We start from the raw sequence: 12,997 nt of genomic DNA, 5'->3' as shown, positions 1-12,997 counted from the left end.
TCCCGACCCAGGGATCAAAAGCAATAAACAAGACTCACCGATGACCCAGAAATTGAAACTATCAGTTCAGTTCAGTTCAGTTCAGTCGCTCAGTCGTGTCCGACTCTTTGCACTGGAAGTTAAAGGAACTGTTGGGTTGGCCAAAAAGGTCCTTCAGTTTTTTAGGTAAAAATAAAAGACACATTTTTCATTTTCACCAAGAACTTTCTTTTCTTTTCTTTTTTTTTTTTACCGAGAACTTTATTCAACAATGTATTCCCTGTTTTGTTCCACTACCTTCTGCCATTTTTTTCAGGCAACTTCATAAATCCATCTTCCCAAAACTTTGTATCTTTTTGAGCAAACAACTGTTCCAAGTGCCTTATACAGTCTTCCAGGGAATTGAAAGTTTTTCCATTAATTTGTAAAGACTGAAATAAATGGACACCTAAAGGTGCAGTGTCTGGTGTATATGGCAGATGAATCAGAACTTTCCAGTCAAACTGCAACAGTTTTTGCTTGGTGTCAAAGAAACACGCGATCTTGCATTATCTTGATGTACATGTGTTTTCTGTTGACTAATTTTGGATGCTTTTCGCTGAGTGCTGCTTTCAGTTGGTCTAATTGGGAGCAGTATTTGTTGGAATTAATCGTTTGGTTTTCCAGAAGGAGTTCATAATAGAGGACTCCCTTCCAATCCCACCATATACACAACATCACTTTCTTTGGATGAAGATCGGCCTTTGGTATGGTTGGTGGTGGTTCATTTCACCTGGCCCACTATCTTTTCCATTCTGCATTATTGTACAGTGTCTACTTTTCATGACCTGTCACAGTTTGTTTTAAAAATGGAAGATATTACATTTAAGTGGAGAGTCACATGTAGAAATACAGTCAAGGTTTTTTTTGTTTTTGTTTTTGTTTTGCTTAACTTTGTGGAACCCAAACATCAAAGCGATGGATATAAGCAACCTGGTGCACAGGATCTTCAACCCTCGGTTTGGATACTTTGAGTATGTCAGCAATCGCCTGCATGATATAACAATTAATTGACTGTTCTCAATTAATGTCTCAATTTGACTACTATCAACTTCAACTGGTCTACTCAACCATGGAATGTCATCCAGTGAGAAATCTCCAGCATGAAACTTTGCAAACCACCTTTGACATGTTCGATTAGTCACAGCATCGTCTCCATACACTGCAAAAATATCTTTCTGCATTGCAGTTGTGTTTTTACCTTTCCTGAAATAATAATGCACAATATGCCAAAAATGTTGCTTTTTTCTTCCATCTTCAATATTTAAAATGGCTACATACAAATTCCCCAATTTTGATAAGCTTTTAAAAATGTATGCTGATATGATAGTTGTCACAATACAATCTAACAAAATTGTTTCCAGTGAAGTTAAAGACAACTAAGCTCTATGAGAGCCATCTTATGGAAAAAACCAAAGGAACCTTTTGGCTAGCTCAATATCATTAACATGTTAAAGGCTCAGATGAAAAAGATAGACAGCATTCATGAGTAAAGGGGGGAATTTCAGCTGAGAAATGGAAATCATGAGAAAGTCTCAAATGATAATATTAGAAAAAACTTAACAACAATAGAGATGAAGCAAGCCTTTGACAAGCTTATCACAGCGCTTGACATAGCCAAGAAAAGAATCAGTAAACTTGAAGACAGGTCAGTACACATTAACAGCAACACAAAGAGCAAACAAGAGAGGGAAAACAGACCAGAGCAGAGCATCCAAGAGCTGTGGTACAGTAGGAAGTGGTTTCATACATGTGTAATCAGAGCTCCACAAACAGAAGAGAATGGAGCAGAAGAAATAGTTGAAGAGATAATAGTTGGGAATTTCTCCAAGTTTATAAAAGCTATTCAATTACAGATGCAGGAAGCTAAGAGAACACCAAGCAGGATAAATGCCAGCCCCTTGAAATAATCTCATGCTAGACACATCATACTCAGACTGCTGAAAAATGAGGAGAGGGAGAAAATCATGACCCAAAGAATAAAGATACATTATATACAGAGGAACAAAGATAAGAAAGTAGGGTCTTAAAGAGATATTTGTGCACCTATGATCATAGCAGCATTATTCACAGTAAGCAAATCGTAGAAGCAGCACAAGTGTCCATCAGCAGATGAATGACAATCAAAATGTGGTTGATACAGAGTGCAATATTTAGCCTTAAAAAGGAAGGTGGTTTTGAAATATGCTACAATATTGATTATGCTAAATGAAATAGTGTGTTAGTCACTCAGTCATGTTCACTCTTTGCGACCCCATGGACTGTAGCCCACCAGGCTCCTCTGTCCATGGAATTCTCCAGGCAAGAATACTGGAGTGGGTTGCCATGCCCTCCTCCAAGGGATCTTCGCCATCTAGGGATCAAACCTAGGTCTCCTGCAGTGTAGGCAGATTCTTTACCATCTGAGCCACCAGGGAAGCCCTTTAAGTGAAATAAGCTGGTCACAAAAAAGACAGGTACAGCTTTGAGCATGTTGCCTTTGCAATTCTGAGGAAATGGACTGGTCCTGAGCATCACTGTGTGTGTGGTGTTTGGGGTGAGGCGGGGGTTCTGAGTCTCCTCCCTTCTAAGGTTTCAGAACAACCTCTGGCAGAGAGGCTCAACACTCGACTCTGACATTACAGACTCTCCCAAGGCCAAGACAATGATGGTGTCAGCTCCAGAGACCAGACTTGGAATAAGGAAGGAAACCAGCTAAATACACTCTTGCCAACTAAATCCCATCTTTGCCGAGCCCTCTCCCATCTGCTGTATTCTCTGGAGTTACTCCTCTGTGACTGGAGAGACCGTCCAGCCATCAGTAATGTACCCTGAGAGGTCCAAAAGTCCAAGGTCCATTCAGGCTCCCACAGAAGGAAGGAACACTTTATCATAGAACAGAGTCTAGTGTTTTTATGGGACTATCCATGCTGGTCATGGTCAAATGCTTCCAGGGTTGAGTTTTACGGTCATTCCTCTCCACTTCACCTACCCGTCCCCTTCTAAATACTTCCCCAGCTCTGTTAACGTATAGCAAAGCCCCACAGGTACAGACTTAGGATTTTGGTAGCAAAAATCTGAGATTTAATTTAAGATTTTGTGGTGTGGTACTGTCAAGCTAGACACACACAAACACACCCACAGAACATTTTTGAGCTGGAGGTGGGGGAGAATTAGATTCAATGAAAAAATATTATAAATTCAGAGGAGCACACCAGGAAGAACTGTGAAAGAAATCCTCACTGATGGAACCAAGACCATGACCTGAAAAAGAATGAACAAGCAGTTTTCATGCTGAAAAGTAACTTGCTGTGATGCCAGGGCGCTTCTACGCCTGTAAATAGCAGAGGGCATGGTCCCTGGGCCGGCAGCATCGTCATCACCAGGAGCTTGTTAGGGCTGGGGTTAGGAAGTGAGATGCTTGGCTCCTGCCTGGGACCTGCTGACTCGGGAGTTCCAAGAAGAGGGTGCAGTACTCTGTGTTGTCACAGGCCCTCCAGACGGTTCTGGTGCACATCTGAGAAGCACTCACAAGGAGGGTAGAAGAGGAGGGTAAAGGCAGCAAAGAGCAGAGTTGACGAGGCAGAGCAAGGCCTCCAGTGTGGCCCTGACGGAGACGAACACTCCCATCAGGGACAATGCAGAACTCTTGGCTGCAGCCTGCGAGCGGCAACTAAAAGACCCCACACGCTGCAGCTAAGACCCGGAGCAGGGCTCCCCTGGTGGCTCGGTGGCAAAGAATCTGCCTGCCAGTGCCAGAGACTTGGTTTCGAGCCCTGATCCAGGAAGATCCCATATGCTGCAGAGCAACTAAGCCTGTGCGCCACAACCATTGACCTTGTGCTCTAGAGCCACAACTACTGAAGCTCTCGGACCCCAGAGCAACAAGAGAGGCCATGAGCGCCGCACCTGGAGTAGCCCCCGATCACCACAACTAGAGAAAAGCCCACGCAGCAACAAAGACCCAGCACAGCCAAAAATAAAGAAATAGCATAATCAAATTTTTTAGAAGACCCAGAGCAGTGAAATAAACATTAAAAAAAAAAAGACGACCAAGTGTAGAAAGAGTGGAAGCACCACTACTGGCCCCCGGGGAAGTGAGGAAGAAACTCTAAAAGGTGTGAAGAGAGGACAGGTAATGAGGGGCAGTCAGCACCATGAAAATCACGAGGGAAATAATCAAAGATTTTCCTGACCCAAAGGCAATTGTTGTCTGAGCTGTAGAGGGCTCGTAGAGTTTGCTTCAAGAGGAAATCTCAAGGAAAGGGCCCCAGGCACCACTCAGCTAATGTTGATTTGCATGCTTACTTATTTTTTACTTTTATTTATTCCGATAAAACCTCAAACTCACCAAGAAGTTGTAAAGACAGTACAAAGGCCTTCTGAATACCTTTTACCCATCTTTGCCAACTGTTTACATCTGGCCCCATTTTATTTTTTTCAAATGTATTTATGTGCTTTGTCGGGTCTTAGTTGCGTCATGTGAGATTGTGGCGCACAGACTCTGTAGTTGTGGCACATGGACTTAGATGCTCCATGGCATGTGGGATCTTAGTTCCCCAACCAGGGATCAAACCCATGTCCCCTGCACTGCAAAGCAGATTCCTGACCACTGGACCACCGTTTTATTTACTGTTTCCCCCTCTCTCTAAGTATAAGTACATTTGCATATTTGTATTACATGTACATCTTCTTCTGAAGCATCTAAACTGTTTGCCACATTATGCTTGAAATATTTATGCCTAAATATCTCAATGTATATTTCCCAGGAACACATTTTATTACATACCTTCCTAAAACACAACACTCTTACCAGATCACAGTATGACTGTCAAAATTAGGACATTTAATCTCGGCATAATAATATTATCTAATACAAGGTCCATTTTTTCAAATTTCGTCAGTTGTCCAATTAATGTCCTTTTAGCTGTTTTCTTCCTAATTCTGGATCTAATCTAGGACCACATGTAACATTTAGTTATCATATCTCTTTAGCCTCTTTCAGTCTGGAACATTCTGTATGTTTCCTCATGGTTAGATTCAGGTTATGAATTTAGGGGAGGGAAACCACAGATGTGGTCCTGTGTCCTTGGTAGTGAATCAGATCAGGAGGCATATGACAGCTGTATATCTCCATGTTGGTGATCTTACTTCTTTTTATTTAATATTTAATTTATTTATTTGACCACACCGAGTCTTAGTTGCAGCATGCAGGATGTAGTTCCCTGACCAGGGATCGAACCTAGGCCCCCTGCATTGGGGATACAGTGTCATAGCCACTAGACCACCAGGGGAACGTCCCTGTGATGTTATGTCTGATCACTTGGTTCAGGTGGGCAGCTTTCTTCAAGGTAGTTACCATTTTCCCTGTTGTAACTAGTAACCAACTGTGGGAAGCAACATAGTTACCATTTTCTCACTGTAACTAGTAAGCAACTGTGGGAGATACTCTGAGACTGTATCCGTCAGGATTGTGGTCCTAAGGATCTAAGAGGAGCAGAACCACCTTGTGCTGCTGTGGGAGCCAGTTACTGTCTAGGTGAGCTGTCCTTTCTGCATCTGAAGCCGGAGCCTCCAGGTCATGGTCTGGTGGGAAGATGGATGTAAACCGGGGGGAAGCAAGAGCCCCCTGGGAGCCGAGAGGCAGAGCTGGAACCCATGTGGGTCCTTCATCTTCCCTCTGAGACTCCAGCTTCCACAAGGGGCGCTCCTCATCCTGGAGCTGGACACACCTGGCCCAAAGGTGGGAGAAGCTGCAGCAAAGGGTCACAGGGCTGGAGGAGCTGCTCGGCCGCCCGTGGGGGCTGCAGATGAGTGACAGCAGGAGCTGCAAGGGCAGCCATCTCCCAAGTGCAAAGGAACAGGAGCGCTTCTTCCGTCCTGCCAGGGTGCTCACACCCATCTTTACCGTGTCGCAGGTTAACTATGCATCTAAGGTGGAGTCAGGCCACCATGGAGAAGACTGCCTATTTACTTAAGTCTGCCCCAAACTTAGAATTATTACATATGCCATAAACTTAGGTACTTATACATGCAATAAACTGTCCCACCCACATAGCAGGCAGCTCTGCAGAATGACACATTAGCACGGCGTCCTTACACTGCAGCAGTGATTCTTGTGGCTCTTACTGACACAGTTGCCATGGCCTCAACTTTTTAAATCCCCTCGAGTGACAGGGCAAATGTTTTATTTCAGAATGCCACAAACACTCAAAGTTGAAATTCATTGCCCTAAATGGAGGAAAGGATTTCCAGATTTAGAAGATGTAGGACAATTTGCTGACACATGATCTCAAACCTGAAGACAACATAGAAAACAGTGAGGACCAAAAAAAAAAAAAAGGTGACCAAGGAAAGATCAATAGATTCAAAACATGATTCGAAATTGGAATCCGTGGATGAAGCTGAACTTGAGGACTACAAGGCGAATAAGAATGTTTGGGAAGGGATTCAGGTGAGCAAGATGCAACCCAGACATCGGATGGAGAGAGTGGAGGAGGAAGGGAGTACACCTAAACAGCCAGATCGCTTATCCCATGATCTCTGTTCACACAAGTTAATAGGGAAAAAAAATTTTTTTAGAAAACTACTACATTAAAATATAATGGTTATCTTATGATCTCATTGAAAAGGGAATGAAAATGCTGTGTCCACTATAGAATCACTGTAAGTGGAGACAGCATTGCCAGCGTCAGGATGGAGTGATAAAGGACAGCAAGCTGGATATTATAGTTTTAAAAATGTAACATTAGGGACCTCTCTTGTGGTCCAGGGGCTAAGGCTTCATGCTCCTTGACTGGGGAACTAGATGCTATATGTGGCAACTGAGACCCAGTGCACCCTAAATAAGTAAATAAATATTTTAAAAATCTAATACTAGATGTCGATGGGGTTTTAAAAGAAGAGTCAGTGTTGGATTAAGAATGAAAATCAAACAATGTATTTTCCCTTCTGAGACTAGGAAGACCAAAGTAAAGCCCAGAGTGACTGACCCACTGGACTCGGGTGTGCTCAGGTGTGCTCAGGTGTGAGGATGCTGACACCTCACCAATACACCCTGAAGTGGGAGGTGGGGGTCTGACAGCTGGCCCTGTGGTGGCTGGCCTGTCTGTAGACTGCTGAGCACTTGGCAGTAACTGTTCCAACCACACTCTGAATGTGGCTCCCTCTGATTTGATGTCTAAAGAGGCCCTCCTAGCCAGCAGGATGTGGCAGAAGGGGTTCAGGAGGTGGTGACCCTGAGAGGTGAGTACATGTCCCACTCATTCTGGCAGTGATTCTCTGACATCTGTACCTAGGCTAGCAGCTGGGGAGTGTGGAAACCCAGAGGGCGTTTTCTGGAGGAGAAGATGGGTAAGCCCTGGGCAGAGGGTCAGGCAGGAAAGCAGAAAGCTAGGACTCCACGCAGAGATGCCATGGTGTTACAGTAAAAGCAATGAGCACGCTCCGCGTGGTTTAGTTCTCCTTTGTCCTGTGATTTCTGACTTCCTGTGGTGGGGTATTTTTAAATACCATCCCCCACTTTTTTATTATGAAGTATTTCATATATTTAAAACAGTATATAGTATATATATACATGACTGATATTCTGCCAGTTCTCATCCTTGGTGTGGCTTTTGATCTGTGGCCAGTGGTCACCCCATCGGGTCCTGGTTAATGCCAGCAGCTATTCTGATTGTTTGCTGTCTGAATCAGGCCACTGTTTGGCTGCTAGCTATTTTGATTGTTATCCCAGCATATATCATGGGGGAAAAAAAAAAAAAGAACCTGTGTACACATCAGCAGAAGAAACAGCATTACAAAATATTTCAAAAGCATTTTTAATAAAAATTCAGAAAGCATGAAAAGGCAGCAATCTTATCCCTCAGCTGCCTCACCTCCAGTGTGAATAGTTTCTTGTGTATGCTTTTGGAGATTTTATGTATAAACAAAAAACTGGATATATGTATTGCTTCATCTCTCACTGAGGGTAGTGTATAAAACACAGTGCTCTGTCCCTTTGCTCCCAAACCTAACAGTTTATCCTGGAAATCTCTCCACTTCAGTGCATAAATAAATTCTTTCTTTTTTTTTCTAATCTTTATTGTAAAGAGCTGGGTAGGACTTCATGGTACAGTGGCGCTATAATCTCTATTGTAATTTATTTATTCTCCTACTGACGACATACAGGGTAATTTACTGGCTATTTTAATGGATAATGTTGTACACACTCACTTCATAAATACACCAGTAAGGCAAATCCTAGAGGTGGAACTGCTGAGTTCAAGGGTACATGCATAAGTGTTGTAACAGTGTTTCACAGGAATGCAGATATAGCTGTAAAATAAAATCCCTGGGAGCAGAATTGCAGGGTCAAAATGCATGGGTATTTAGATTACAAGTATGTCTCACTTGGGGTTGTATGAGCCACATGCCAGTAATGGTGTAGTAACCAACTTCTGGCTCTATTCCAACTTGGGAGCTGAAAGCACTGTCTTAGGTAGTTTTATTTTACATTTCCTTCATTATGACTGAGGTTGAGCGTTTTTAAAATGTATTTAACAGCATTTGTATTTCCTTTTCTGTCAAGTTCCGGTTTATACTCTTTTCCTATTTTTCTGTGGGATTGGCAGTCTTTTGATTGACTTTCAGGAGCTCTTGACATGACAGAAGTTAACACTATGTGATAGAAAATGCAGTGTTTTTTTGTCATTTTGGTCATTTGTCTTCTGACTTACACTGAGTTTTGCCACGTGGGGCAGTTTTTCTTTTTATGCGGGGCAATGTTACTTTTGTCAACCTCAGTTACTCCGAGGGCGGCGCTAGTTCTCTGCTGACTCACTCAGCTGGTCTTAGTAACAAGGGCAGTGGTTTGTTTCAAGGCTACACAGCCTGGGGCAGGCTGTTCCTGAAAAGGGGCCAGGAAGTAAATAATTTAGATCTCTGTTGTAACAATTCAGTCCTGCTGTTGCAGAGTGAAAGTATCTATCTTCATGAACAAATGAGCAAGGCTGTGTGCCAATAAAACTTTATTGGCAAAAGTAGATGGCAGGCTGGATTTGGCCCTTGAGCCCTAGTTTGGACCCCTGGCACAGGGGCAGTTAGGGCGCCTTCCTCCTCCAGACTGTGAATCCAACTGGCGCTACATTCAGTCTTCCCCTCAGAGTCCCTCGCTGGCAGAAAGATTACTTCACTCACTCCTCTTGCCAGAGTCCTAACCCTCATGATGCTCCAGCTGCTCAGCAGAGACTTACTCATTTCCCAACCTGGAACCCGGAAGTCAGCTCTGCAGGCAGCTGTGGGCAGCCAGGCACCCAACCAACGAGCCACTCAGCACAGACACACCCTTTAGTAACTGAGAAAGGAGCCTTCAGGATGATGGCAAATGCTATTGAGGAATTTCCCTGTGGGACTTTGCCTCCAGCACAGCCCACTCTCAGCTGCCTCGACCGCCCCACATATGCGAGGCTTGCCCTCAGAAACTAGCTCTCCCATCTCTTCCATGCACAAGAAAACCTAATAATGTACTAAATTGATAGGGGAAAGAGCATTAAGAAATCATACAGTTATTTCAAGTGGCTACAGGAAAATCTTGCTTTGAAACTTTAACTGCAATAAACTCTTCCTGGCTTTGGATGGGACTCAGTCTTAAAGGAGGCCGCTTTGGAGGAAAGGTGGTAACCTGGCTGGGTCCTCACCTTGTAAGAACTGAGGACCCTTGTGAGGGAGGGCTTTCCTGAGGAAGTAACATTGAACTAAGCTAGGAAGGGTGGGATGGGGGGAGGCAGGGGGCATGGTGAAGGCATGGGGGGTGGTGATGGGCCAAAGGCCAGTGTGGCCAGAGACAAGAGTAGCTGGAGAGGCAGACGGGGCCAGCAGAGCCTTCTTGAAGGCTCCGTGTCTTAAATACAGCTGTGGATGGAACCCACTGTAGAGGAAAAGGACACAGAACTCTGGGACTCAGGTGACTGCAGGGGTGAGGGAGGGCTTTCCTAAGAAAGTGACATTAAACTCAGCTTAGGAAAGATGGCAGTGGGCAACCAGGAAAAAGTGAAGTCATCAAATATGCATTTATAAAGATGCTGCTGGGGACTCCCCTGATGGTCTAGTGGTTAAGACTCCACATTCCCAGTGCAGGGGTCCCGGGTTCCATCACTGGTGGGGGAACTAGATCCCACATACTGCAACTAAAGATCTCACATGCCACAACTAAAGATCCTGAATGCCACAACCAAGACCTGGGGCAGCCAAAGAAATAAATACATAAACTATTTAAAAAATGAAGATGATGCCAGCTGCCTTGTGGAAATGGAAGGTTTGTTAAAGGTAGCAATCTGGAGCCTTTTGCTGTTGTTCAGGGTAGGAGAGAGACAGAGGTGGATATGTTTGAAAGATACGGAGGCTGGAGACATGGGGGTAGAGGACAGGGAGAGGGGTCTCCACTGATGACCCCCAGGCTCTAGTGATGCTCAGTGGCTGGCTCTTAAAGAAAGATCCTGGACCACTTCTAGATGGTGGGTGCCCTTACTCGACATCTTCCACATGCTTGAATCTGGGGGGTGGATCCCCAGGGTCCCTTGGGTTTAAAGTTACTGACTTCCACACAAGCATCCTGCAGAGCAAGCTGCAATCTGCTCACATTTTCTCTCTCTTCTACGCTTCTGTAGGCATCACCTGCCCGACTCCCACATCCGTGGAGCATGCAGACATCCAGGTCAAGAGTTACAGCATCAACTCCAGGGAGCGGTATGTTTGTAATTCTGGCTTCAAGCGTAAAGCTGGGACCTCCAGCTTGACCCAATGTGTGTTTAACGAGACCGCGAAAGTCGCCCACTGGACCACTCCCAACCTCAAGTGCATCAGTAAGTGGCTGTCCCAGTACTGTCCCTCCACCCCTTTTGCCATGGCCACGCAGAGAGCAGACCGCAGTATGGGCAGCTGATGAGGGAGCCTACATGTCTGGGTTGAGGACTGAGGCTAAATAAACCAATGGGCCTCTAAACACAGCTCAAAGAGGGGGAACTACATGGGCTTTGGGGGCCACACAGTTCTGGATTCAAATCCTGGTTCTGCCACATAACCACCCATGAGACCTTGGGCAAGGGCCTCAATGTCTTCGATCTTTTGATTCTTCATCAATAAAATGGGCCTGATTCATCAGGTCCTTTTCAACATTGTGGGTTGCAGGAGGAGTAAGCAAACTCTGGTAAATATTAACTATTATTACCATCAGTGCTTTAGATCACAGAAGCAAGAACTGGGCTATAGACAGAGGTGTTTGCTCATAGCACCCTGCTCCCTGGAGGGCTGCCCAATTCCTCCCCAGGGGACAGCCCACAGGGAAATCACGGCCCTTCCTCCCCTGTTGATACCTGCCCTGAGAGAAGTGGGGAGACCCATGGAGCAGAGACCTCCTGGCCCAGACATTGTCTGGGATCCAGCCAGAGCTCCAGACCAAGAATGAAGAGAGATCTATGGGATTCCCCCACCTTAAAAAAAAAAAAAATCCACAGCTGGATAACCATGCCAGGAGAAGTCAAAGAATCTTAGAGTGGAAGCCAGCAGTGTTATTTTCAGCAAGACTAAGCCCTGTACTCTAGAGAAGGAAAGAGCAACCCATAGTCTTCCAAGAGAAGGATGTGTTGAATAGTTACTGCACACATGGTGTGTGTCCAGGTGGGACATGTTCTCACGTAAGATTTGCGGACATTCTCAGCTCCTTTCCGGGGAAAGCAGACAAACGGGGTTGTTCAAGAGCAGATTCATGGCTGGGGGACTCCTTGAAAAGCGTCTCCTATTGAATCTGTAGTGTTGAGATCACCCTGAGCCCCTGCCCTCCCACCGCGTGGCCGCCGTGCAGGGCTCAGAGGCCAGGCAGGCATTCTGCTTATAGCAGAAGCATCGCTGGGCTGGGAACAGGGTGCCCATCGCATGGACCGTTGGGCCCATGGGAATGGGCTGGGCGAGGCCAGGTCTGAGCAGTAACTTTGGGGAGAGCATGGCTGTTTTCCTTGGTCTAGCCCAGGGACCCACTGGAACTGTAGTCCAGGGGCAAAAATCAGGGCTTCCTACTGTAGAGAAAGTGGGCATTTCCTCAACGTTCCAATTCCTCTGGGTGAATGAATCAAGGATGTTGAACTGAACAGGGTGGGTTGCAGGGTGGGGTTGGGGGAATGAAAGATGGGGTAAGCCTAGAATCATAGATGTTTAGAACCAAAGACTAGGGGAACCTTTAGGTCTTAGCCCCCAAAGCCCCACCTTTTACTACTAACCACTCCCTCCATGATTTCCCCAACAACTTGTGCCCAGAACAATCCATTGAGTAATCATTTGTTTTGTCATGCAAAAGCCAGCGTTAAAAAGCTGAGTTGATGTCATTGCTATCATTCTAGCCAAAGATAAGACACTTGCCTCTGAACTTTTGCACTCTGTTTGCACTGGGAACTGCAGATAAACAGCTGTTTATCTCCTGTGTGTCTGGCCAGGCCTGGGTGGCCAGATGTGTCCACTTTAAATTATAAATGTATTATTTATTTAAAGTATACATTTATTATTATTATTCTTTTATCTACATGCAGTTCTGAAGCCACCCCAGGTTCCACCCTGGGATCATAAATGCCGTGTGGTTATCCTCTCTCTAGGAGACCCCTCCCTGAGTCACCAAAGGCCACCCTCCACAGCAGCGCCTACAGGGTTGACCCCAGAGCCAGAGAGCCCCACCCCCTCCGGAAAAGGTAGGAATGCCGCAGACTTTCTCAGGACTCCCATCCTCGGCTGCCCTCAGGTCCACAGAGAGCCTGCAGATCTGTGGACCGCTGCCGGGATTCCACCGCAAACACCCCTTATTCATGTCAAGGATAAGAACTGACATTAGCTTCATTTTCTCTTTTAAGCCAAAGTTGCCGGATAACCAGGCTTCATGGGTGCACACTTCATAATGGTTTAAAAGCCACTCTTACTAGGCCAGATCACACTTCATGGTAGATGTGTAGCTTCGAGAATGGGGGGGTGGGGGCTGAGG

At 45.3% G+C, this 12,997-nt stretch overlaps 1 protein-coding gene across 10 annotated transcripts in view; it reads left to right on the top strand.

Moving 5' to 3' along the window:
• Window positions 1-12,997, top strand: part of IL15RA (interleukin 15 receptor subunit alpha) — a 36,526-nt gene that overhangs the window by 9,153 nt on the left and 14,376 nt on the right. For 6 of the 10 annotated variants that reach the window (XM_086334789.1, XM_086334788.1, XM_086334781.1 and 3 more), the window contains exons 2-3: window positions 10,644-10,838; window positions 12,618-12,710. In XM_086334789.1, coding sequence (XP_086190915.1) covers window positions 10,644-10,838; window positions 12,618-12,710 — 288 coding nt within the window. The remainder of the gene's footprint in view (window positions 1-10,643; window positions 10,839-12,617; window positions 12,711-12,997) is intronic. The other 4 variants (XM_086334791.1, XM_086334790.1, XM_086334787.1 and 1 more) reach the window with 1 other exon arrangement.

This window comes from Bos grunniens, chromosome 13 (genome assembly GCF_055505025.1).
Source record: "Bos grunniens cultivar Pamir isolate PY7600 chromosome 13, Bosgru_T2T1.0, whole genome shotgun sequence".
Lineage (NCBI taxonomy): Eukaryota > Metazoa > Chordata > Mammalia > Artiodactyla > Bovidae > Bos > Bos grunniens.
This window is presented reverse-complemented; position numbering and strand designations above follow the sequence as displayed.